General features: G+C 36.1%; 1 protein-coding gene across 5 annotated transcripts in view; it reads right to left on the minus strand.

Moving 5' to 3' along the window:
• The window catches only part of LOC150082893 (AP-1 complex subunit gamma-1-like), a 489084-nt gene that overhangs the window by 386752 nt on the left and 75026 nt on the right, over positions 1 to 27306 (minus strand). For all 5 annotated transcript variants that reach the window (XM_090377666.1, XM_090377665.1, XM_090377663.1 and 2 more), the window contains exon 4: positions 16996 to 17137. In XM_090377666.1, coding sequence (XP_090233792.1) covers positions 16996 to 17137 — 142 coding nt within the window. The remainder of the gene's footprint in view (positions 1 to 16995; positions 17138 to 27306) is intronic.

The following is a 27306-nucleotide window of genomic DNA, read 5'->3' on the forward strand; positions in this document are numbered from 1 at the left end:
GTATTATCTCATAGAGCAAGTGTCTATTTCAAAAAAAAAGGTTGTTCCTCACCAATACTATTTGCTGAAAGTGACAAGGCAGGAAAAACCGATCTTTTTTGGCAAAACTAGAACAGATTTAAGTTGTCAGTGTTATTAAAATACCTTCAGTTTGCACACAGTACCACCCTAATTTTGGCAACTGTTATTGTCTTTTAATGGGTATATGAACGTAAGTTATATTCTAGAGAACTGGAGTTTAGGTACAGAATTCAATAAATTAATTTTTATAAATTTAATTTTTCCCTTTTGTAAAGCTAATTTTGGTAAGTAGATGAATTTAAAATCTGAAGTTCAAAAGTTTCAGGATTTTTTTTAATGAAAACCCCAAACACAAAAGGTGTTGAAGGCTGAGAAGATAGAAGATTCTTGTTGACATTACACTTCAATGTCTATGTTTTCAAAAATACATGTGAGGAAAGGTTGTTCCAGAAAGCTGAAGTTGAAAGATAAACGAGGAAGAGGAAAAGGTTCGTCTGTGAGTTTAAAGTTGGAACGGTAAATGTATGCTGACTGGTTGTGGCACATGTTCGGATGAGAGAAGGGAATTACAGAACAGTGCCTGTGGAAGTATCTAAGCAATATTCCAAAATATTTATATTTTCTGACCTGATCTTGAATGAGGTCATGAAATATAAATATTTTGGAATGACCAATACTATGTAATTGAACAGAATGAAAAAAAAAAGAAAAAAAAAAAACATAATAAATAAACAAATAAAACTAGACACACAAAATAATGAAGGGCTTTAAAATAGTTAGCGTATCTCATTTACCTATTGCAGCATTATTAGCACACACGGTAAGTCCTTCCAAATTAATGATAACACACATTAGTTACCATTAATTTGGAAGAAAAGTCTGGGAAACAGTCTGAGAACTTACTCGGATAAGTTGCCTCCTAAGGCAGTTGAGGCTGACAGCTTGATATATATCTATGTAAGGATGGAGTCAAATGTGTTGGATTTTTTTTTTTTTTTTTTTTGCTGGTGCAGCAATAGCCCAGGAATTCCTTGCATAATATTACAGGTGACCCCCGCTTAACGCTGATCATTCGTTCCGGAAAAACAGAGCGCTAAGTGAATCCGGGCTAAGCGAGCGCCGCTTTCCCATAAGGTAACATATGTATTTGTGAGCTGCGGTCAGTGCCATAGGATATTTCCTAATCAATAATAAACGGTAATGAAAAGATTCACAAATGTCGGTCAAAATATTTAATATTCAAATATTTGCACATATAAAATATTCTGCATTACATACGTATAATTATACGTATAATAATAGACTCTTCTTTTAAGTTCTAAGACTCTGATTGTGTGTGAAGAAATACCAGTGCTCTGCCTGTTCACTTAAATAGGACGGATGAGTCCTTTTATTTATTTAGTTTATTTTATCTGTACATATACTTTTTTCTTTACTTTGGGAAATGTATACTCCAAGCTTTTTGAAGCTATGTAATAATTCTTTGTAGCTGCACCCTCAGGCACGTTGTTTGCTGTTTTGTAGCTGTTAATAATAACAATAATAATAACAATAATAATAACAATAATAATAATTATGTGGTAACTACTTGCGTATGAAAAGTAAACAAAATTCCAATTAAAATAATGAATTTAATTGATTTAATTTAATGGACGAATTTAATCATGAAAAATGTGTGGATTTTGAGTTGAACTTTGGCCCTCTTCCAAATAAACTAAAAGGGGTATTAATTTTAAATGGCCCGCAGCGTTACCACCCAACAATAAAGTCAACCGATCCTTCGCCACTTTGAAACTTGGCATGTTTTTTGTTCTTTCAATATGAAACTTCTTTTAGGCATTCGTTTCCACAAAAGTCCTGCTTCATCTATGTTAAAAACTTGTTGAGAAGTATAACACATAATACCCCTCTTCAATAATTTTAACAAGTTCTTTTTTGAAAGTTTCGGCTCCTTAATCTGCACTAGCGGCTTCTCCCGGGATTTTAAATCTATTCTACCAGTTTTAAATGGTTCCACTTTTTTTTTTTTAGGCGAGTTTTCTTCAGATCATCGTATTGGCTAATCTCTTTCTCTCTCTCTTTTTTTTTTTTAATATTTAACTTAACTGAATTCTGCATTGGAATATTATCTTCAATAAAATTAGTCTTTCCATTTCAATCCTAATAGCCGGTCTAGTCCTAGTTGCTTGCAGTGGAACAGCTATCTTTCCCGCTGCTAAAATTAATTCTTTATTTTTTCATAATTGTTCTTACAGTTAAATTTGCGAGTCCTAAATTATGGCACACATCCGCTTGTCGTTGACCAGAATCGATTCGCTTCAAAACGTCTAATTTAATTTTCAAATTCAGTCTTTTTCTTACATTTATAGGCTTCGTACTGCACCCAGACGTTGTTGCATTTTCATTCCTGTCGGTCATTATTAGCTCTTCGAAAATATAACTGCGTTGGTTGAATTAATTATGATACAATGTTCAAGTAAACTGTCCGTTACGCACGATGTCTAATACTGTACTGAGTGATGACTAACTAGACTTCGGATAAATGCATATAACGCAAATATTACAAGCAATATATTTGATCATTTTTTAAATTGTTGATCTCGGACTACGTAACAAGTGACTGTACTTAAATTAGCGTGTGAGAAAATTTCACTGAGCGTGGGAAAATTGCTCAAGTCGGCGTGGGAAACGTTTTAATGCTGTTTTGCTATTCATTTTCAAGCTATCGACTCCATCAAATGAAACGATTTCGTTAAATATGTCAAAAATGTAATCTGTAAAAGAGCGTTATAGCGATCTGTGACAGCGTTATAGTCAGATACGGGTTATAATATAAGAACAGCGTTATAGCGAATCAGCGTAAAGCGAACCGCGTTATAACGGGGGCCTGCTGTACTAATACTGGCCATTCTAAGAGTGCAGAAACACATTTTCTAGCAAAAACTAGATTACTATTTTGGCCTTATGTATTTCAATTTCTAAAGGCTATGCATTTGGCAAGTAGTGATAGTTTAAGTTTTTAAAACTTATTAATTTATATATATATATATATATTATTATACAATAATAAATTTAAATTCTATAAATTAATAAGTTTTAAAAACTTAAAACTATCACTACTTGTTTATCATGCTTCCAGCAATGTAAGTTACAAGCAAGTCTAACCTAATCTAACCTAGCCTATATTTATGTATATTTATTTAACAAACTGATGGGAGGATAATAAACAAGTACCAAATTACTTGACACATTGTCATTGTCTAATAAAATCTGATCAAGTGATATGGCTCAGTCTAATGGGTAAAAGACAGTGTTGATAACTAAAAAATGCACATTTCATTAAAATGTGTCAAACTGTTAAAAGGTCACAGCATCTGCATGTAGAATGATCAACCTCCCTCAAAAGGTAAGAATTAGTGAGGTGACAATGTCCTATGTTGAGACAAAGCAGCAAACCCTATGCCGACTAGATTCTCAAGGTATAATTACAGGATTTATTTCATACAGTTTATTTGTGGTGTGTGCCTATGCTATGATTCTTGACATGAAAGCAGTTTGTTATGGATTAACAACACTTGTAGTCTACATAGGAGACAAACAAGCAACTGTCATTCTGAGACGCTACAGATATGGCTGCTGCTGCATCATCCAAATCATTGCTTGTGACCATAACATTGTTAGGGATTCATCAAAAGGAATATCAAAGTTTGACACTGAAAATTCAATTGAATATGTTTTCTTTGGGGAAACACAAACAGATCCCACAAACACTTCAGACTTTGAACCATCTGCTTATACCAGCAAGAAGTCAACACATTCAGCACTGTGCACTGAAATTAGTTGCTGCTACAACTTTCAGCCAATTCCTATGAGTGAAATCACAAGATGGAGGATGCATACTCCAGGGAGTAAGGATTTGCCTGGCTGACTTAGATACATTATCCAATGTAAACTGTACGCCTTGAGCTCTTGGATCCTGATACAAAAGGGACAATTGGCAGTTCCACCCACACACCACTATGGCATAAAATTGGATATCCACACAGGCAGTCTGGCAAGGATTTTATTTTTATGGCATATTGCAAGGATAATGAGATGTTATATATCAATATTGTGTCATATAAACTTTGCTTTAATACAGCTACAAACAAATCTAAAGCAATAGCATCTTACTTATACATATATGTTAAAGCATCAACAGTGGATGACTAGCCTCCATATAAAGATTTTGGACAGGTGAAGTACATAAAACTCCAGTAGCAATCTGGATGACTCCATGTTGGATTGGATCAAGTCAACAGAGAATTTCTGGCAGAGAAATTTCTTGACTTGAGAACTGCAGTCAAGTTTAGAACAGACAAGTGCTCAATAAAGACATAACAATGTGCTTCATCTGCTGCCTAATAACTGGAAGAGACAGCAAATATGTTCATGAGTCCCAGAAATTTTGTTTCTGCCACAAGAATAGCATTTTTTTTCAAGTTTCAGTTCAGTAAGGTAAAGATTCCATTTCGGCAAAAATAGTCTTTTAAGCTAAAAACTTGAACCTGTTGAATCAAAAAAAATAATAATAATAAAACTTGAAGCAGTAACTATCATATTGCAAGAGTAACAAAAAATGGTAAGTCATCCACACAGAGAATGCTGTTTACTGATGGAAGCTGTTCTGCAATAGTTCACTTTGATAATAAAAAAATAAATAAAATAAAAAGCGTAACACTTAAGTACAAAGACTTGAGGAATGGAACTCCCTCCTCTTGGTAAAATTATCCAAATAAGTTAGATCTAACACAAACTTGGAAGAGTCATTTTGATTTAAAAAAAAAAAAAAATTCTGGATAAAAATGGGATGACCTCTGAGACCAGATAAAATAGAGATCCTTTAAAATACCGCACCTCAAATTTGTGTCATATGCTTTTTCCATGTCAAAGAAAACTGACGAGTGATCACCCTTTATGAAAGCATCACAAATGAATGTACAAATCAAATAAACGGTCCAAAGTAGACCAATTTCTTTGCAAAACACTGGGTCTTGTTATTATAGTCATTTCCTCAGGACAGCATGAAAGGTGAGAACTGACCACTTTTTCCAAGACCTCACATAAACAACTAGTCAGAGCAAGAGGAGATTAACTGGCAAGAAGTTTGGTGTCCTTTCTTGGCTTTGGAAATGCAAGGACAATTTCCCCATACTAAGAATGCAGAAAATAATCCTCCAGATAGATCTGATTATAAAGGAGAAGCAACAGCTCTAAGGAACGTGAAAGCAGATGTTTTATCATCTCATGTTGTATATCATCTGGTTCTGCAATGCTGCTTTATGTGCGGCAGTTAACAATAACTGTTTAGTGAATGGCAAGTTATAAGGTTCAAAGTTGCTTGAAGAAGAGTTGGGGTTCTGTTTCTCAACTTGCTTCTCTAGAACCAAGAAATCAGAGAAGTTAAGATGTTTCAACAGATATGTTAGCAAATGCTTCTGCTAAAGTGTAAAACCAACAGCAGTTGGATGAATAACTATACATCTGTTATGCTCTTATATTGATGAGAGCATTGACATATTTTCCCTTACCCGTCATTTTCAAATTTCACCCCAAACAACTTTGGTACTCGTAAAATGGTTAATGGATAATGTAAACTGGACATATTGCAATGACCATCCATATCAACTGGATGCACTTCCTTAGATTTTATGTGTTTCTTAACTAACAGCATAACCCCTCCTCCAATTCCTACCCTGTCATTACAATTGTACTGCCCAAATTCCAATTCTGTAGGGCTTATATCAGTGTGACAGCATGTCTCTGACAACCCAACAATAGCTGCCTTTGATTGTCTTGATCAGCCCTTCAAATTCATCAAATTTATTTACTATACTTCTAGTATTGGTGTACATGTAAATATACATGCACCTGTTCTTACTCTTAGTTACCCTAACAGCCCATGTTCAGCTGTGTTAGTTACCCTAACACAGCACTTGTTCCATGATGACTCTCAACCGCTCTTGAAATCCCCAGCAACTTGCTCTTTCAGAATCACTTTCACTTCTGCCTGTGGCTACCATTAATCTATTAGTATTTGAATCCCCCCCCAAGCTAGCAGTTTTCTGACCCACCTAACACTGCCTCAATATCATCAGCAAATATTCTTGCACCCTTTCTATTTAAGTGTATCCCATCCCTGTAGAAGCAGTCTCTCCTGTTAGCAAGCACAGACCACCCTGAAAAAAACTCTACCCTGTGAGCTTTGCACAATCTCTCCAGGACCGAATTGATTGACAAGGCTCTCATTATATACTCCCTCCTATTGTGTCTGGGCAGAATTGCAGACACTTTCAAATTTAACTCTTTTAACGACTTTTTTTCAGCATTGACCTGTACTTGTTAAGTAAATATGCCCAGAAAATAACATTTCCAAAGCAGCCGCGAATCGGCATATTCTGTTGGATCGAAGCGGGTCAGCGGCAGGCCTACAATTTTAAGAAACAGTAGTGAAGAAACTGTTTTTGTCATCAACTAAGCTCTGTTAGGCTGGCGATCAGATTCATTTGTGAAAATCCTCGTTCACATTCACTCGATGAAATTGGTATCTTACTCAGAGCATCCATCAAATACTTCAATTCTTCTGAAACCATCAGCCTCCGTAGCCAGTTGGGAAGGAGCAGCAGTGCATAGCACACGCTTCTTGATTAGACCGGGGTTCGAGACCATCACCACCAAATACGGAGGATGTGGAAAGGTCAGGGAATGACCACCACATATTCCCGGAGCAATATGGCCTTAGTTGCTAATGCTCCTAAAAACCAAATAACAAATAAACAAACTGAAACCATCTTTTCAATTAGGTATTCGGGAAATCCACAAATTGTATCTCTTTCATTTAACTGTAACCTAATTGACAATTTTCTAACTTCATTTTCACCATATGCCAACAATTCATGTTTAGAATTTCAACTTTGTTGTCCTCGTTTTTGTTCTGTCGTCATCGGTATTAACTGTCCAAAATGTCAAGTGTCATTCGGATATTCAGGTACTGTGACAGTGTAAACAGAGATAGGGAGAATTTCCAGAAAAATGTGGATAACACACTTCCGCAAAACAACAGATGATTATTTGTCGGGGTAAAAGTAAATCACACTCTCCTAATTCTCAAATGGGGCACTTACAGTTGATTCACAGCCGTGTCCAATCTACAGCCCGCCCTGAAAGTGAACTAAAACAGCATTTTAAATTTTGTTAATTATCAAAAAAATTCTCATTAAATGTTTTGTTCAGTAAATGTAATTGTGTATTGTACTTAATAAAAGTTTTGAATATTTTCAATTTTACTTTTACATGCAACAAGATATGGAAAATGTAACACACTAAAGAAATCTAACTTTGAATTTTTTTTTTAATATGGCGCCTGTACGGGAAAAGTTTGGACACCACTGCAGTAGAAGGTGGACCAGAGCCCATTGGTAATAAGAAGTCCCCCTTGATCTGCTGACCAGCACGACTTCTCCATATGTGGGACAGGTGGTCGGATAGGTTTTACCAGGTACCACTAAGTTGCAGAATGGTAGTCACTTTAGCTCTCTTAATTCGTGCAGCAGCACTCATTGCCTAAATTGCCTGAAGGCCAGAAATGCGAACAGTGCGTACCAAGTTAATTCTCTCCTAACCCATTCGCTATATGAAAATTTTCTTTGCTCAACGGAAACTATTTTAAATATAACTTCCAGGGGGAATTCAAAATGATTTGCTATAAAAGGACTTCGTTAAACAGAGGTCCGACCGAGTAATTCAGAATTATCAAAATGGTTATACAGTTTTATATAGAAAATATCTTAACACAGTGAAAAATGAAAATTTACTTAAATAATTTTAAGCTTATTTGAACAGTAAGTAAACATGTGAAAAAAATTTACGGAATATTACAAATTTTGGAGTGCACTGTATCCAAATGTCACATGAGGTGCCGGTACGCCGTACTGTTGCATTTGTTTGTTTGTTATTTGGTTTTTAGGAGCATTAGCAACTAAGGCCATATTGCTCCGGGATATGCGGTGGTCATTCCTTGACCTTTCCACATCCTCCGTATTTGGTGGTGACGGGCTCGAGTCCCGGTCTAATCAAGAAGTGTGTGTGTTACACACTGCTGCTTTCCCACCTGGCTACGGAGGCACCATACTGTTGCATACTGTCCCAAAAACAAAAAAAGCATTGATTAATACTAATAAAGATAATTAACCAGTATCTCTACTACAAATATAAATTTTAAGTTTTAAGCATTTAATAAGTAAATGGTTACATGGAAACACATTCAAGATACTGCCAACTCTATAGCACATTCTCACCTATTCAATACACAGAACTCAAATTTTTAACTGATAATCTATAACAAAAAATTATCTTGGAAAGCATTAAGTTACTCTAAAGCAGGGGTGGCCAACTTAATTTGTGATGTGATCTACTTTTTTTCTTCAAAATATGCTATGATCTACCATCTCAAGAATTTCATTGCATGTGGTTAAAAAAGTTAATCAACACATACTGACAAATGATGTTTATAAATTTTAAAATTAAATACAATTCAGAATTGTTATTTTAAATTCATTCATATGTATTTAAATGTTTAATTTATGTGAAGTTTGTGTCTTAATATCATCTGCCAAGCTTTCAAAATCAGGGATATACTATGATGAGGCCAACCATAAAGAATCTTCGGTATGCAAGTCCATAAGAGTAGAGCGATTCTTATTCTTTGTTTGTTTAAAATACGAAAAGGCCGATTCACATAGATAGGTGGAACCAAAACAGGAATTTAAAATTTCACTGCATTTTTTTACATTTGGGTACTTTTCTTGGCAAACATATTTCCAAAAGTCTTTTTCTGATGATCTGGCTTTTAGGAAGATATCATTTTGCAATGTAATAATTTCATTTTCAAGTAATATTTTCTCCATGTGAAAAATCTCACCAATTTTTCTGCAATTTTTTCGTATCTAAATCGACATTAAACGGATAAGAAATATATTGAACAATATCTTCAATTGTTTTAAAATCACTGAATGTGGTTTCAAAATCAACCACAACTTTCTCAATTTCAGAAACATATTTCTCACTATTAAATTCAAAAAGAAGACATTTTTGCATATGATCTTGCACATTTGCAAAATGAACGAATTTTTTTTTCTTTTAGATCCTTAGCCATTGCCAAAAATTGATTTTTATATTTTTATATGCAAAAATACTACTAATCATATCACCCGCATTTTTATTCTTTCCTTGTAATTCCAAATTCAGATCACTTAATTTACTGGTAAAATCTGGCAAAAAAGCCAGATCGCCCAACCACTCCGTATCTTGTAGCTGCTGATAATCATCTCCCCAAACAAGTTTCATCAACTAATTTAATTTCATTCAACAAATTGCAAAATAATCTCTGCAGAGACTTACTCCGACTCAGCCACCTCATATCTTTGAGCAATATCAGATCTAGTTCATTTTCATTGAGTTGCATTTTGAAAGTTACTTTAAAGAGATTGTCCTCTAATGGAATTCACAATTTTGAAAGCTATTTCCATAACCCTTCTAGTATTTAATCTTTTGCTGGCTAACACTTGTTGGTGGATGATACAGTGGTAACTCAAAAATCTGGGAATTCATCATCCTTTTGGCATAATGCGATGAATCCGTTAAGATGCCACCTTAATTGCTTTAGCTCCATCTGTTGTTATTGATACGAGCTTAAATCATCATCATCAGCCATTTTCAATCCACTGCAGGATGAAGGCCTCTCCAGCAACTTTCCAGTTCCTTCTGTTTTGAGCACTGGCCATCCATTTACTACCCACAAACTCATGAATTTAATCTATCCATCTCCGCCTTTGTCTTCCAGGATTTCTTCTAGCTCCTCTTGTGTACCATTCTGTTATTTTTTTAGTCCATCATGTTTTCGAGCTATGTGTCCTGCCCAAGACCATTTTAGTTCTTTAGTTTTTATAAGGATGTCCTTTACTTGAATTTGCTGCCTAATCCATGTGTTTCTCTCCTTATCTAACAGTCTGATTCCCAATATAATTAGTTCCATTCTTCACTGTGTAGTTCTCAGCTTCTCTTCCATTCTTTTGGTGAGTGCCCAAGTTTCACTTCCATAAGTCATGGTGGGGAGTAGTAGTAGTGGCATGTGATGCAAGAAAGCAAATGTATGAGCTTATGCAGTATCAGCCAAAAAAAAAAAAAAAAAAAAATACATCATTCCTTCCAAATGCCTGTCCAGTTCCTCCTTAAATTTATTCAACCTATCAACTTCCACAATGATAGATGGAATTTTGTTCCAGCAATTAACCACCCGCTGGCTAAAGGCAAATTTCCGCACATCTATTCTACATCTGTCTTTTCTTAATTTGAATTTATGCCCCCTTAGGTTCGTAATCTGAACAAGTGGAAGGATCCCATTAGAATTCAGCGCACTCAACCCATTCAAGGCCTTATACACTTCAATCAGATCACCGTGCAGGTGCCTAGTCTCCAGCCACTGCAATTTGCAGAACTTAAGCCTCTCTTGGTAAGAAGATCCCTTCATTCCCCTAACCAATCTTGTTGCCCTTCTCTGTACACGCTCAAGTAAATCTACATCCTTCCTAAAACGAGGCCTCCAGACCTACACGTAGTACTCAAGGCGTAGCCTGACCATTGCCTTATACAGAGGGATAATCACCTCCTTTTCCCTGCTAGCAAAATTCCTATATATCATTGACAAAACCCCATGACCTGCCCTGGCAGCATTGCTCAGAAAACTTCATATCTGCCTGCACAATTACTCCCAGGTCTTTTTCATTTTCTACCACCTTAAGTGTAGTACCACACAGTTGGTATGTTTCTCTGGGGTTACTTCTACCCATATGCAGTACTTTGCATTTGTCAAGGTTAAACTTCAGTTGCCACTTCTTAGCCCATCTGCCCAAATTATCTAGATCCTGTTGCAGTAGCACACTGCCATTACTGTAATTAACAACCCTGCCAACCTTTGTATCATCTGCAAACTTCAACATTAGGCCTGATATACCTTTATCAATATCATTGATAAATATACAAAACAACAGTGGACCTAACACTGAACCCTATGGGACTCCACTAATAACATTAGTCCAAGAAGAGCAGCACCCATTGATTACCACCCTCTGTCTTCTCGCACTTAACCATCCTTTTATCCATTGTAGCAACTTACCCTTAATACCATTCTGCTCCAATTTGTACAATAGTCTTCCATGCGCAACAGTGTCAAAAGCTTTCCTGAAATCCAAATATATGATATCAAAATTATTTTTTGCATCCAGTTCCTTTGTAACCACATCATAATATCCTATCAAATTTGTCAGACAAGACTTTCCCTTAACAAACCCATGCTGTGTCTAAATTATTGCAGTCCTGTCTAGATGATCCTGCAATGCATCTTTAACCAGCAACTCCATTATTTTACCCGGAACAGAAGTTAAACTAACTGGTCTGTAATTACTCGTGTCACCCTTCGATCCCCCTTTGTGAATTGGGGATACATTTGCACATCTCCAGTCCGTGGGAACCTCCCCTGAGTCCAAGGATGCTCTCATAATTATGGCTAAGGGTTTGCTTAGTTGCTTTGCCGCCTCCTTTAATATAACTGGATAGATCCCATCCACCCCCAGGTGCTTTTCTTATGTTTAACTTCAACAATTTCTCTTCCACTTTGCTCTCAGTTATTACAAAATCATTAAGTATCCTGCTACAATTTGATAACCTTCTGCCATTTTGAAACCTTAATAATTCCTCACGTGTGAATGTAGATGCAAAATTCTCATTCAGTTTGTTTGCTATCTGAGCAGGATCATCAACAGTCGAACCATCGATGTCAAGTGGACCAATCAGATTCATCCCCTTCCTTTTAGAGTTTATATAAGTAAAGAAATCCTTGCTGTTTTTCTTAGCATCTTTTGCCAAGGATTTCTCGTAATCTGCCTTCACCTGCCGAACCTCCTTTGTGACCTGATTACAGATTAACTTATATCTGCTATAGGCTTCTGAGTCGCTTGATAATTTTTAGTAGCTTTTAGTGAAACTTTTAGTAGCTTCCACGATTAATTCCTTGAATGCTTCCCACTTAGAATTTACTGTTGGTAACATCGTCAGTTGATCCCACTGTACAGAATTTAAAAACTGTCAGAGACCACTGTACTCGCCTTTATGGAAGCAAAAACCCTTTCCTTTACCCCTGATGGTAATTAAATCTTTAAGTAAATCCCACGTGAGTACACTGTGATCACTGCCACCTAGTGGTTCTTTTATCTGCAAATTCCTAATACATGAATGATCACTGCTGATAACCAGATCAAGAGTATTACTTTCTCTGGTTGCCTCTCGAACATGCTGCTGCAGAAAACAATCATCCAATAAATCCACAAAAGTCTGACTAGTATGCGAGTGCCCAACCCACAAGTTCCAGTCAATATCTCGGAAGTTAAAATCCCCCATTATAAGACATTCCGATTTACTAGCCCACTCTATTTCTCTGTACAATTGTTCATTGTACTCACTCAAGTCATTGGTTCATTATTTTACGTTTTAGACAAACTGGGATATTGCTCTTCAGAATGCGACTATATTTCCTGAATGCTATCCATCCAAAATTTATTCTTCTTTCGACTTCCAGCCATTTATAATTATTACAGCTAATAACTTGTCCCAGATAAGTATATGACTCCGCCTTTTCAATTACTGCTCCTTCAATCATTATTTCCCTTTCTGTGGCATACTTGTTCATCATTACTTTTGTTTTAGCCATGTTCATCTTTAGTCCTAAATCCTTACTAACTGTGCATAACTGATTAAGATTTTCCTCTAATTCTTTGGGATCATGGCTTATGACCACAATGTCATCTGCAAATCGTAAATGGTTTAGGTACTCTCTGTTCACATTGACTCCTTTCTGTGACCAGTCTAATCTTCTGAAAGCTTCCTCAAGGGCAGCAGTAAACAACTTCGGAGATATTGTGTCTCCTTGTCGAACTCCTTTCTCGATTTGAAATTTCCTACTGTCTTTGTCTAGTCTAATAAAGGAGGTAGCACTCTCATATATTTTCTTCAAAATCATAATATGTGGGGTATCTATGCCTTGTCTTTCTAGTGCCTGAAACATTGCCTTATGCTGTATGGAGTCAAATGCCTTTTCATAATCCACAAATGCCAGGCATAATGGTGTTTTATATTCATTTGCTTTCTCCATTAGCTGTGATATTACGTGAAGGTGATCCATAGTTGAGAATCCTCTCCTAAAGCCAGCTTGCTCTTTCGGTTGATTCTCATCAAGTATTCTTTCTAATCTGTTAGTAATGACCCTTGTGAACAACTTGTAGATGTGGGATAACAAGCTAATTGGTCTATAATTTCCAATTTCTGATTTATCTCCTTTCTTATGCTGCAAAACTATGATTGCATTATTCCACTGATTAGGCATCACACCTTTTCGAATGCACTTTGTGAAGAGCCTTGCCAGTTTTTGTGTTATGTCTCTTCCTCCCAATTTTAACAACTCTACAGTAACTTCATCTTCCCCCGGGGCTTTCTGATTCTTCATTTTCTTCAATTCATGTTCTACCTCATCAGGAAGAATATCGGGTATGTCATATGTGTTGCTACTTTGCAATCCATCTTCCCCACTGCTGGCATCATTCCCTCGTTCCTTGTATAATTCTCTATAGTAGTCTTCTGCTATTTGAATTATGCCCTCTCTGCTGTTTATAAGTACACCATTGCTATTCTTCAGTTTCAGTATCATTTGTCTTTCTGTATTACTGCTCATGGCTGCTGATTTAAATCCTTTGTTTTCCCTTAATGCTTGTTCTACTTTTCTTGTGTTAAATCTTCTTATGTCCTCTCCGAGTCTCTTTCTAATGGCTTTGCATAACTCAGTATACTCAATTTCCTCCCTGTCAGTGTTTTTCTTGCTCTTCATTTGTCGTCTTCAGTTCATCATGACAAGTGTTTCTTGACTAATTTTTTCTTCTTTGGATTTCTTTTTCCCTATAGGTTTCTTGGGCTTTATCACTTTCAGAAAGTTGTAATATTCCTCATTTATATCTTGGTCCTGAGCAGTCTGCAGAAGATCAAACTTGTTCTTAAATAGTGGAAATATAATTTTTTCAATAAAATTTTTGAATGCATTAAATATATCAAGACCTCTAAGTTCTTTCTTTTAATGAAATCATACCCAGCAGTTCTTCTCTAATGGCAGAATCATCAAAAACCATATGAATAACAATGAGTAATTGAGCTATATCACTGACGTCTGTAGATTCATCCAGTTGTAAGGAAAAGGACACACAATCAGCAATATGAGCACGCGATTGTTCGCTCACATTTTATTCTTTTTCAATGTGTCACATCACAGTATTTCCAGATAACTGCAGATCTTGAAGAGCACAGTATTTCCAGATAACTGCAGATCTTGAAGAGCACTTTCAATTTCATTTTTGTTCTTAATTTTCAAAAAGAGAATCTGTTATTTCTAAAAATGCATCTTTGATGAATTGACCATCAGAAAATTGTTTGCATTTTTTTGCAAGAAGATGATTCACTTTAAATGATGCTACAGTTACTGCTTTAGATTGTAAATTAGGTGTCATGAATAAATTTTGTTGTGCAAATAATCTGGATTTAAGATTATTTCATTTAATTTATTTTAAGGTCACTATTAAGTGGAAAATCCGATTGGTATTTACCATGGAGTGCGTTGAAGTGCCTTTCTAAATTTCCTATTTTTTGGGTGCAACCACGGAAGCACTGCAAATCAAAAAACATTTTTCTTTTATCATTACAAAAAAAAGTATTCTAGTCCCCACTCTTGATGAAAATTATACGTTTTACTCTTTTTTGTAGTATTCATTTTAAATCAAAGGGTATTAAATTAACATATAAGTACTGTCCAGTTATTAATATTAAGTAAGCTAAATAAGAATGACACATACACTATGCTCTCCACAATGTAACTATGTGAATTTTCACTAGACAAGCCTAGAGGTTGCGCAGCAACAAGAGTAATCACATGGTTCAACGGATCTGTAATAAGTGTATGCAGTGGGGTACATAACAATAATATTTAAATTTTGACTAATAATTTTTTTATATATATTTAAAATTCATCTTGATCAACCAAAATTAAAGCCGTGATCAACTGGTAGATCGCGATCAATTTGTTGGCCACCCCTGCTCTAAAGTATAAAAAATCATTTAAGAAATCATTTAATATTAAAAAATCAGTTGGAGAAAAACAGCAAATTAAAAAAAGGATCAGGAGACTGATATTAACCTCATCAATCAAATAAGTTAGAATGTTTTACATTTGTGGTAGAGATACCAATTAGCCTTTATGCATCTTCAGATAATTTCCTACCTTCATTATTGTGATGATAGAATTCCTAAGTGTATTTGCAAATGTTGTCTCTGTGACTGTACGATGCTGATGATTACACAATGACACTTGTTTTGTAACCTTCACTAAAAAAAAAGTTTACATTTAATGAGCAAACGAATGCATAGAAACCTCCAAGGAGAGAAAAGGAACAAGGAAACGTACATTTTGACACCATAAATTGAATCCCTCACAGCAAAAATTAACTCTAAACCAGCCAACATAAGGCACAGCTATCAGAGAAGCAAAAGATGATCAACACCAAGCACTAACATTTATTTTAATTACAAAATAGAATGATACAGTATTAGTATTTGCATTTTTTTCACAAAATTTCCATTCAATTTTAAAATTATCTGCTAATTTTTTTCTGTAAGCTGTGATGAAGCTTATAAATTTGATCAGCAGATCATAAAAAGTTGCATTAATCAAAAAAAAAAAAAAAAATATATATATATATATATATATATATATGTGTACAGAACAAATGCTTTTTACATAGTTTTGCATTAAGAACACCAACCTGGTGGTAACTACATTTGGCATGCTGCACAGCATGAATGCATCACTGTATATATTTCATGAGGTGCTGAAAAGTGCCTACAGGTAACATAACCTGTTCCAACCAACATCCCACAGTTTGCCTAGGTTCATCACATCACAACTGATGAGATGTGATGAACCTAGGCAAATTTCCAGTGAGGAAGTGATCAATACGTACCTAGAAGCCTAGGGCGTCCCATCAGAACAAGGCCTTATACTGCCCGTAATGGTCTGCAAAATCACCCTACTTTGTGTGGTGGAGTTTGAAAGCTTTATGTTGGGTATCCACACCTGCACCCTGATGTTTGCAAGGTGCAGCGGAAAATTAATCAGATTAGGCAACTCAATTACAGTCATCCACCATCCAAATGCCTCTGTTCTCGTGTTCAATAGGCATATTTGTTTGTGATGAGACACTGGCAGGGCTACCTGGGTGGGCCAACAGCTGCAACAACCCAACTGTGCATGTCCAACGCATGGTACTTGTTGAAATGGCTTGTGCCACTCAATGTTGTATTGTGGCACATCTGATGAAAGTAGGATCCAACATGTTTTCCACTGGAAAACATGTTGGATCCTACTTTCATCTCCTTGTTCAATAATGCATAGCTGGCCTGCATGGGACGTCTGACTGATGGTTCTTACATTGTTGATTCACTTCCTAACACACATGAAACCCAGCTGTACAGAAACACTACACAGAGAATGAAAAGCCTGAGATACTTGCTCTCTCTAATCTGGCCCCAATGTTTATCCTGACTGGTGAAACTCAGATCTAGTCCATTCTTCACACAGAAGACTAGTCTACTGAATGCTGTGGTGCCAGGATCTGCCTTTATATAGAGGCAGTGTGCTACACAGCAATGTTACCAGCAGATGCCATACGCGATGCCACAATTGGGGTTATTCCTAATGCAAAGCTATCTCAGCATATAATGCACTACTGTTTTTACATTTAAACAGCATTTTGTCTTTACAGTAAAAAACCACCTTTCAAAACTCACCTTTTTTCTAATATATGCATTTGAGGTCTTCAAAAGCCTTTCGACTTCTCCTGCCAAATCTCTACTCATTTCTGGAGAGCAAATTACTCCAAGAGCACATAATGCAAGTCCTACTATGAATTGTGTCTGACTATTTAAGTCACTAAAAATGGACATAGTATATGGCATTTTAGTGAAACAAATTATCAGGTGAAATAAAGAAATCATTAATAAATTAGTAAATCATTACTGAAGATTAATAATTTAAGTAACATTCCATATATAAATGTGCTACCTAATACACTGGTGTGCAAAACTTAAGGGCCAACACTATTTCTAAAGGTTACAACCACAAAATCAAACAAAACAGCCTGTCGTGATTTGCGTAACTGTGGCCGTTCAGTAGAAAGCTGGTGCAAGTGCAAAAATCTGAATCATGATGAGAAGGCTCACATAAACAGATAAAAGCAGCAGTTCAGCAGTCATGTGTAAATTGGTGGGCACAATTGTTAGACGTTCAATTGGTTTCATACAGTGCTATAGACAACGAAATGGTCAGTAGACAACATCTGTATGACCTTTTCCCCCAGAGTCAAATAATTGGGAAGCTCAAGGAAGGTCGAAGTGCGAGGAGTGTGGTTGCAGAGTTCGGTATCATCCATAGCATCGTTACACATGCGTGGTCGGCCTTCAGAATGAGAGGTACAGCTGTTCAAAGGACCAGTGGTGTTTGTCCACGAAAGTCCCACTGTACCGTTTTGTTTCCATTGTTGTGTCGGTGTTGTTTCCTTCATTTCTGTACCTCACGAGGTTCCTTTGGTATGCTTTTCCCATATCCAGGCCACTCCTATGAGAGGCTACAGGTGAAAACCTGACTGGTCCTTAAGTTTTGCACACCAGTGTACTTTCTTTATAGAATTTTTTTTTAAAACCTTTTGTACTAATGGAAGAGCTCTACATATTAATTTATACTACAAAATGAGCACCCAAAATAAGTACAAGGATCAGATATGAGTCTCTGCCTATTTTCATTTGTCTTACAAGCTTAAATTGAAATACATGAATATAATGACAAGTTATAAAAATGGTGAAATTAATTAAAAGACCACCGTAAGCCTTATGAAGCATAATTAATAGCACTAGTGTATAATTATTCCTGGTAAAAAGGTTTATATTCAATTTTAATATGTAATATAGAAAGGGTTCTCAATAAATAAGAATTTATTAAGAGATTAAAGCCATACCAATATATGACTTTGTTCAAAGTACAACTGAAAATTCCACCCAACTAATGAATACTGTTATTGCAATTCTCCCCTACCCTAATCCCCCCCCCAAAAAAACACTTGCCTGTGCAGAAGTAAAAATTCATATATGCTACTGAACTTTGCTTATAAGTAGATTTCCCAATTTATGTTGTATAAAATGTTCCTTGTAGTAAAGTTTAATGGAATGATACCACTTTGTTGTATGGTGATCATTGTCAACAACTCTTCCTAGTGCCTGTAATATGTTATAATGTGTATACTAGACATGACAAAGAAGGGTTTGAGATGTTTTAATGCTAAAATTAAAATCCTTATCTTGTCTTTGTATAAAAAGTACCCATATACTTGGTTTTGTTTAAAATGAAGCTGGCCTATGTCAGCCACCCATATCTCAGTTGCAGACACACAAATCATCATTACCCACTCAGCCATATTCACAGTGAGCAAGACTGCCCTTGGAATAAAGAGTAGTCACATGACAATCATTATCACAGTTGAGGAGAGACAAAGAAAACAGATATTTAGGAAAGGTGGATATAGTATGGCTGTGGGATGATAGAAAGGTGCCTTCGCAGAGTGAAAACTGCAGTTCACTCACTACAGCCATGCAGTGATTTTATGCATGGTTTCTGCAACTTACATTAATGGTGATTTCAGTTTAACTGCTGCATTATATGAGTTAACTGATATTCAGTGCAGTGAAGCTATTTGATTTGCAGAAGTTCCAAATGTCTGGTGTTTTCAAGACTTAAAAATAACAATGGAAATTCTAAGTGTTTCATAAACTTATAAAACTTGGTACAACAATGAGCAAAAATACTTCTTTTTCGAGACCCACCACGTACTTAACATGGTACTTAAAGTAGAGCAAATGATTCCTACATTAATTTATTTAACACGAAGGCCAAGTTAAATAATAAACCAAACCATAATGTATTAAAATAAATTAAAAGATAAAATAAACTGAAAAGGACCACTGAACTAATAGAAAATAAACTAGTTTCTAGTTCAATAGTTCTATACAAGTTGTTTCTATTTTTTCAATAGTTCTCTTCAGTTTAGTTTAATTCACTTAGATACATTATGGATTATTATCTAATGGGGTCTAGATGTCAAAGAAATTAATGTAGAAAGCATTTATTCTACTTACATAGATACATTAGTGGGTCTCAAAAAGAAAGCATTCTTGCTCAATGTTGTTTGTATACATGTTTCAAAGGCTATCAGAATCCAGTTAAGATATTCAGTGTACATAGTGATATAGGTAGATAAAATTCTACACACACCCAGACATACAGGATCAAGATAATATATCAATTAGTGGGCAACTGGAATAAAGTAAACTTCATACTTATTCAATATTAAAAATCTTTAAGAGCGGAAAAAAACATTCTATGCAGTCATTCTCTAAAACTTTAGTTAAGAAAATTTTGTTTGCTATTAGACAGCAGAAAATAGATGAAATGAAAATTTAGCTAGCTTGCCTTAACCTTGATACAACTGAAGCTGTTACCAAAAGAAAAGGCAATTTATTTATAGCAATGTTATTTCTCATATGCTTGCACAAGAGAAATAATATCTAAATTAGAAGTTGCCTATAAGGAAAGTTCTTACTTTAGATTGCTTATATAATTTATATTTATTTTAAATAGAATTATATTCATTCTCTTAATTTGCTAAAATGTGTCATGTATTCTTTTGATTTTGAAATCTACTTCACTAGACATCTAGTTAGATCACTTATTACTCCTTAAATTTATTTAACCTATCAACTTCCACAACGACAGATGGAAGTTTGTTCCAGCAATTAACCACCCGCTGGCTAATGGCAAATTTCCGCACATCTATTCTACATCTGTCTTTTCTTATTTGAATTTATGTCCCCTTAGGTTCGTAATCTGAACAAGTGGAAGGATCACCATCAGAATTCAGCGTGCTCAACCCATTCAAGGCCTTATACACCTCAATCAGATCACTGCGCAGGTGCCTAGTCTTCAGCCACTACAATTTTCAGAACTTAAGCCCCTTCTTGGTAAGAGGATCCCTTCTTTCCCCTCACCAATCTTGTTGCCCTTCTCTGTACACGCTTAAGCAAATCTACATCCTTCCTAAAATGAGGCCTCCAAACCAGTACGCAGTACTCAAGGCATGGCCTGACCATTGCCTTATACAGAGGGACAATCACCTCCTTTTCCCTGCTAGCAAAATTCCTATACAGTAAACCCCCGCTATTTGCGGGGTTACGTTCCTGAGAAATGTCGCGAATGCCGAAAACGCGAATACTGAGTTATGGCTCCCATAGTAATAAAGGGGTTCCGTTCCAAAGCATGAAATATATAAGAAAAACTAGTCTAAAATTTTGTCTATGTATGTATTATATGTACCTTTATAATATGACTACGCACATAGACAGTACATAGTGAAATGCAAGCATGTGGCATCGAAATGAAAATAAGAAATAATTTAATATTAAATGTAATGTTTATTAGAAATTTCAAACAAATCTTTCAAACCAGCGCCTTTGCTAGCAAAAAAAAAACTTATCCCGCCAGTGCTATCACCAGTTTCGCTAAAGTGTTGATAAAGGAGTTTTGCCTTTTCATGAATGATGAGTGAACTTAACGGGATTTTATTTTGAGTTCGGTCTTCTATCCACAGATTTAAAGCATTTTCCATTTTTTCTAATTTAACGTCACGAGTTACAGACCAAATTTTTGAAGCAATTATCGCGTTTTCACGGACACTACGGCGGATTTTTTCTTCCGATTTCTTGATTGATCGTACCGTTGACTCATTGATTTTATAATGTTTTGCCACTGAGGAGACACTTTCACCATTAGAAATTTTGTTTAATAACTCAATTTTATTCGCTAATGTCATCACCTTTGATATTTTCACATTTCCCTTGTTATTTGTAGCCATATTTTTGTACTGGTTAGAAAGAACTTGTCCACAATAAAGTCACTTTCGTCCGTTAACATTCTCGAAAAAGTCTGTTTTACACTGCAAAACGGTAGATTTATCACTTTTGTAAGCATATCAATTTATAAGCATATAAATTAAAAACGAACGACGAAAACTTCCATTACAAGCGCATAACACATACTGAACAAGGATTAGTGAAACACATCCACGCTCGCGATTTTGTCACCCCTCTCTCCCCAACCCACTGAGCGCTGTTTTGACCGGGCAAGATAATTTTAGCCAGGCCCATGTTTTTTATGGCGGTAATATTCACGGCACTTTAAAATTCACATTTTTTTAGGTTTCATTTTATATTAAATCAGCGATCGCGAATACGCGAAACCGTGAATACGGATACCGCGAATAGCGGGGGTTTACTGTATATCATTGACAAAACCCCATGATCTGCCCTGGCAGCCTGTCTGCATTGCTCGGAAAACTTCATATCTGACTGCACAATTACTCCCAGGTCTTTTTCATTTTCTACCACCTTAAATGTAGTACCACACAGTTGGTACGTTTCTCTGGGGTTACTTCTATCCATATGCAGTACTTTGCATTTGTCAAGGTTAAACTTCAGTTGCCACTTCTTAGCCCATCTGCCCAAATTATCTAGATGCTGTTGCAGTAGCACACTGCCATTACTGTCATTAACAACCCTGCCAACCTTTGTATCATCTGCAAACTTCGACACTAAGCCTGATATTACCTTCATCAATATCATTGATAAATATACAAAACAGTGGACCAAACAACGAACCCTGTGGGACTCCACTAATAACATTAGTCCATGAAGAGTAGCACCCATTGATTACCACTTTGTCTTCTCCTACTCAACCATCCTTTTATCCATTGTAGCAACTTACCCTTAATACCATTCTGCTCCAATTTGTACAATAGTATTCCATGCGCAACAGTGTCAAAAGCTTTCCTGAAATCCAAATTATGATATCAAAATTATTTTTTGCATCCAGTTCCTTTGTAACCACATCATAATATCCTATCAAATTTGTCAGACAAGACTTTCCCTTAACAAACCCATGCTGTGTCTGAATTATTGCTGCAGTCTTGTCTAGATGATCCTGCAATGCAACTTTAACCTGTGACTCCATTATTTTACCCGGAACAGAAGTTAAACTAACTGGTCTGTAATTACTCGTGTCACCCTTCGATCCCCCTTTGTGAATTGGGTATACATTTGCACATCTCCAGTCCGTGGGGACCTCCCCTGAGTCCAAGGATGCTCTCATAATTATGGCTAAGGGTTTGCTTAGTTACTTTGCTGCCTCCTTTAATATAACTGGATAAATCCAATCCGCCCCAGGTGCCTTTATGTTTAACTTCAATTTCTCCTCCACTTTGCTCTCAGTTATTACAAAATCATTAAACGCCCTGCTACAATTTGTTTGTCCATCTTTGGGCATTGACTTTTTTTTTTTTTTTTTTTTTTTGAAGTATTTAAAATCTATACTAATGAAGTCCTTAGCATTTTTCAGATGGTATGAAAATAAAAAAAATTTAAATGAGTTTGCATGGATATTCTTTTTCGTATATTAATTTTAGCATTACCGAGTGTGCCATCTCTCCGTTCAACAAACAAGTGATACGACAAACAGGTGGACGAAATCATCAGTTCCTCAATCAAAATGAAATATTGTACTCTTCCACCTTCTGTAAAAAGCTGATCTCTCGAGGCTATTTTATGTGCTGGGCACAACGCTCTTTTAGAAAAGGGTCATTGAACCAAGAACACTATATGCGCATCTTGAATTATGAACCTAACATTAAACCACGTGGAAAACAGGTTGAACGAGTTGCTTCGGCTTACGTTGCCTAGATACGACATGGTTGAGATAAGAACTAAAAAAGCCAGTTCTCCAAATTAAATTGGAAGATCACCCCGTAACCCGAACTTCAAGCGGAGTAAAAGATGTAATGCCTGTATTTCAGAACTAGCAGAAAGAAAAAGAATGGCCTTCCTATAACATTGCGTTATTTTAGAACCCCCCCCCCCCCCCCGCAACTCCAACACTTCACGACAAAACCAAAGAATAAAATAATATTGCCGAGGCAAAGAGGATTATTGCTTTCCGGATACATAAAACTGAAATCTGCTTCTTTTCGGATATGACACGCATTCAGACCATCTTAAGTACAGCCAATCGTCGTTGTGCAAAGAATTTTGTTATTCTGTGGCTGGAAGGCATGAGAAATGTCAAAGAAAATTTCTTCGAGTATGTTACAGAGTAATACAATATTAAATGTGATGACTCTATAGAAGTGCCCGAAGTCGGGTAAAGGTACACTTTACGAAGAGAAGTTATTGATTACTTTCCTTGCAGCCGACCTCAAGTGCGATATCGTCATGCATGTCTTAAAGATAATTTTGTCCGAAAACATTCAAGGTGACACAGTCACTTAACAAGATCTACACGCACTGTAATTATCTTGTGGGTGTAGAAGGAAAATTTATAAAACGAAGTTTCGTCCCGTGAGACAATAGTGCACAGATCTGTTGGGTGATGCCAAGGCATTTGAAAAAAGACAATATTAAAGAATAGGTTGTGTTATAGTTAACATTGTTTTACTGTATAGACACACATGAGAAAGTTCTTGCTTCAAATGGAGTTCATGCAATTAGATTAACTGGTAGTTCCGTACAAGTAAATAAGCAGTTCTCGTAATAACACCAACACTTCACTGGAAATTGCTGCGACAGATTACCAAGTTACGCTTTAAGAAATCCTAACGAGAGGAAGGGGGTGGGCATTGGCGATACAACACAGAACCGAAGGCAACTTTTCAGTAGATTTTTAAAATGCTGAGAGAGAGAAAGACAGAAATAAAACATGAATTATTTCATACTTCAACAATTTCGTATAATTAACGTATCTCAGATACAAACGTTCACTTGTTCCGCTAGGTATTTCCTCCCATCCCCCAACAACCGTCTGCACAGCAAGAGCAACTCCACGGTCTATGGAGTATGTGAGAAAGTGTCATACAGACATTATAATTGCGTCCTGGCAGACAGCAAAAACTACTTTTTACAAAGACACCGAAAGAATTCTTTACATCAGTAAAGGTACATGGAATAAATTCTTTACATCAGTAAAGGTACATGGAATAAATTCTTTACATCAGTAAAATAAATCAGTCGACAGGGCGAGATGTGACATTTAATGTATGGCAGTGTAAGCGAGCATGAAGGAAAACGGTTTGTGAGGGTACGCAGTTATGAGGTTCATTAAGCTTAAAAGAAAAACAACTTTTATAGTAATTATAAGAGTTTTTAGTTGAATTAGAAACAGGTTAAAACAGTGTTCTTAAAAAAAGAACTTTCATCTGGAATGGCTTCATGGTCCCCTTTGTTCAGCTACGACAGACATTGTACAGACATTTTCCAGAATATACAATGAAATACTGCTTTCCCCTAACCCAGAAATTTATTACAATTTAGGTCTGAAATTAATTGGTTTGAAGAAAATGGAATAAAAATACTGCGTTCAGTAAAACCGTTTAGTTTCAACTGCGCATATAATATAATCCAAGCTGAAGACTCTTAAGTGAACAGGTCAAACATGGGGGGGGGGGAACATTCCCCAGAAAACAGATGGCTCACGTCTGAAAGATATTCAGACATTAATGGTTTTAATACTGAATGAATACAAGCATCTAGTCGGCTGACATCCACTTAAAACACACAGGGATACAGAATTATCGAATTCTGGTGCTTACTAAGTTTTATTACATACATGTGAACTTCGAACGTTTATAAATTATTCCTTCTCACTGCCCAGATGGTGGAGCAACTGTTCCAGTGGTGCTATTTCAGTAACAGCGGCGAAAAATCGACCGCAAGAAACACTTCAGCCTTTCCTGTTTAGTGGAAAATCTTCCTGTACGAATACCAAAATAGCACAGGTGTCCACCATACTTTTATGGCACTCACCGCGTGCGCAAATCAATTCATGCACAAGAAACTCGCTTCATTGGCGAATCTTTTGCTCCATCTTGTCCGCTTTGGAAGCTTATTTATTCTTCATGTTGGGTGTGAGCTGTAGTAAACTGAGCGGATCACAGAAGCTAGCAATAACTCATCTGCATGACCCTGCTTATCCAACTTGGAGTTTAGTACTCAGAGCACATATGCATGGTGGAGATTAAGTCATGCACCTGCGCAGAACATAACAGGCGATAATCATAACTATTAGAATCGTCTCATCTTCAATGGCAGATCTGTATACTAGCTTCGATACATTTTCCCCAAACTTTAAGCGATCACGTGATGGATAGCTGTAGGGAGAGATTCGTGCAGTAGTTTGTAGGGAAGGGAAAGAGTTAACATTGGATATCGGTTAATACATTGACATATTTGGTTCAACAGCCCAGGCGAATTCTGATAGATGAATTAACAAAAAAAAAAAATACACGCACATATTATGGAACATTTGGTGCCGATCCAAATCAAAAATGTATGGCATATATTTGATATTGATTCGTATATCAAAAGGTTAGGAAAATATACAACAGTTGTTCTTTGCCGTGGGGAAACGTGACACTAAAAGTTTAAGGAGGAGAATTGGGAGACTACCACATGCGCAGCCTTTCAATAATAGCAGACGTTTTATTTTGTTCTTTGCGTGTGAATATCGGAGAATGTTTATTTTTCTTATTTTTAATAAGATTTTAAAATCAAGTTATTAAATTTAATGTGTATAAGGTTTTGATTAAACAGGAAAATGGTTAAATGATGAATCAATGGCAAAAAAGCAATACTCACAAAAGTGAGAATAAACCGACTGCAAGTACTGTATAACTTTCGTACAATCCATACAAGGTGTACACAGTCCGTAAGTACATGATTAAATTAACTATTTAAACTTTGGATTTACGTACAGGGAACCTGAAACCTGTCCTATTCCCAAAATGTGGTCTGTGGAAAAAAAACTTAGCAACGAATGTATTGTTCCCAATAAAGTAAAAATACTAAACAGGGCATTTATCAGTTAAAGATAACTACTGTATTTCAGCCACCTGCAATAACATAACATACAAAATTTTGCGGCACACACTTTGAGAACCACTGGTCTACAAACTTAAACGATACTGCTTGCAATTAAGAATAAATAACGGGGACCGACTCCGTCCATAGCAAATCAGTTATTTTTAATACTAAAAATTGCATGAATCAATTTTTCTAACTAACTGTCTACCCATCGCCTTATAAAAGGGGGATAATTATGTCCTTCTCCCTACTAGCAAAGTCCCTGTAAACTATAGAAAGCCATGTGGCTTCCTAGCCACTTGTTTACATTGCATGGAAAATTAATTTCATGTCAGATTGAATCGCATAACTCCCAAGTCTTTCTTCTTGAACCACTTTCAGCTCCTGCAGATTCTGTGACTCCAGGATTTCTGTTCCCAAATGCAGTTCACCTTCCTCAGTTCAGGCTGATCGTATTATTTGAGAATCGGCAATTTTCTCATTTCTCGTAATGAGGTTGGTAAGCTTTTGGAGTAGAACCGAGATCCCCGTGAGTGGAGAATTGATTTCATTGATCATTTGGGCAGGAATACGGTTGCTGGTCACAGCAACTGGAACCTCCAAGGAGACGCATCAAGATCCGTATATGCTAATACAGATATGGTGAAACAGTGCCTCACAACGTTGTGTGCGTCTATCAAATGTCAAGTTCTGAGGGCCAGACTAGTGTGTATAGAAATTAAACAGTACCAGCATCTTTATTTGCGTACCAAGGCAACATTGGTAGCTAATTTGAAAAATAGCTACCAAATATATATAGGGGGGGTTATTCTTCACAACGCATTTCCTATACCTTACATCATTCGCTGAACCTTCGTGATTTCAAGTGATACGTTTTGCGTCACACAGCGTCGACTCTTCCTTTCTTCCAAATTGTGGTGTAATTTCTTTCAAATTGCACCACAACGATAGGCATATTTAAATAATAAATTTTACAATAAAGATATATAACAGGTACACATGTGGTGGGGAGAATAAATACATACGCTCAAAAATATGGAGTAACAAGGATATATGAATATCAATTTGAGCACCAAAAAGGTAAATAATTCC

This window comes from Mastigoproctus giganteus, chromosome 7, assembly GCF_048544385.1.
Source record: "Mastigoproctus giganteus isolate SK-2022 chromosome 7, ASM4854438v1, whole genome shotgun sequence".
In the NCBI taxonomy this organism is placed as follows: domain Eukaryota; kingdom Metazoa; phylum Arthropoda; class Arachnida; order Uropygi; family Thelyphonidae; genus Mastigoproctus; species Mastigoproctus giganteus.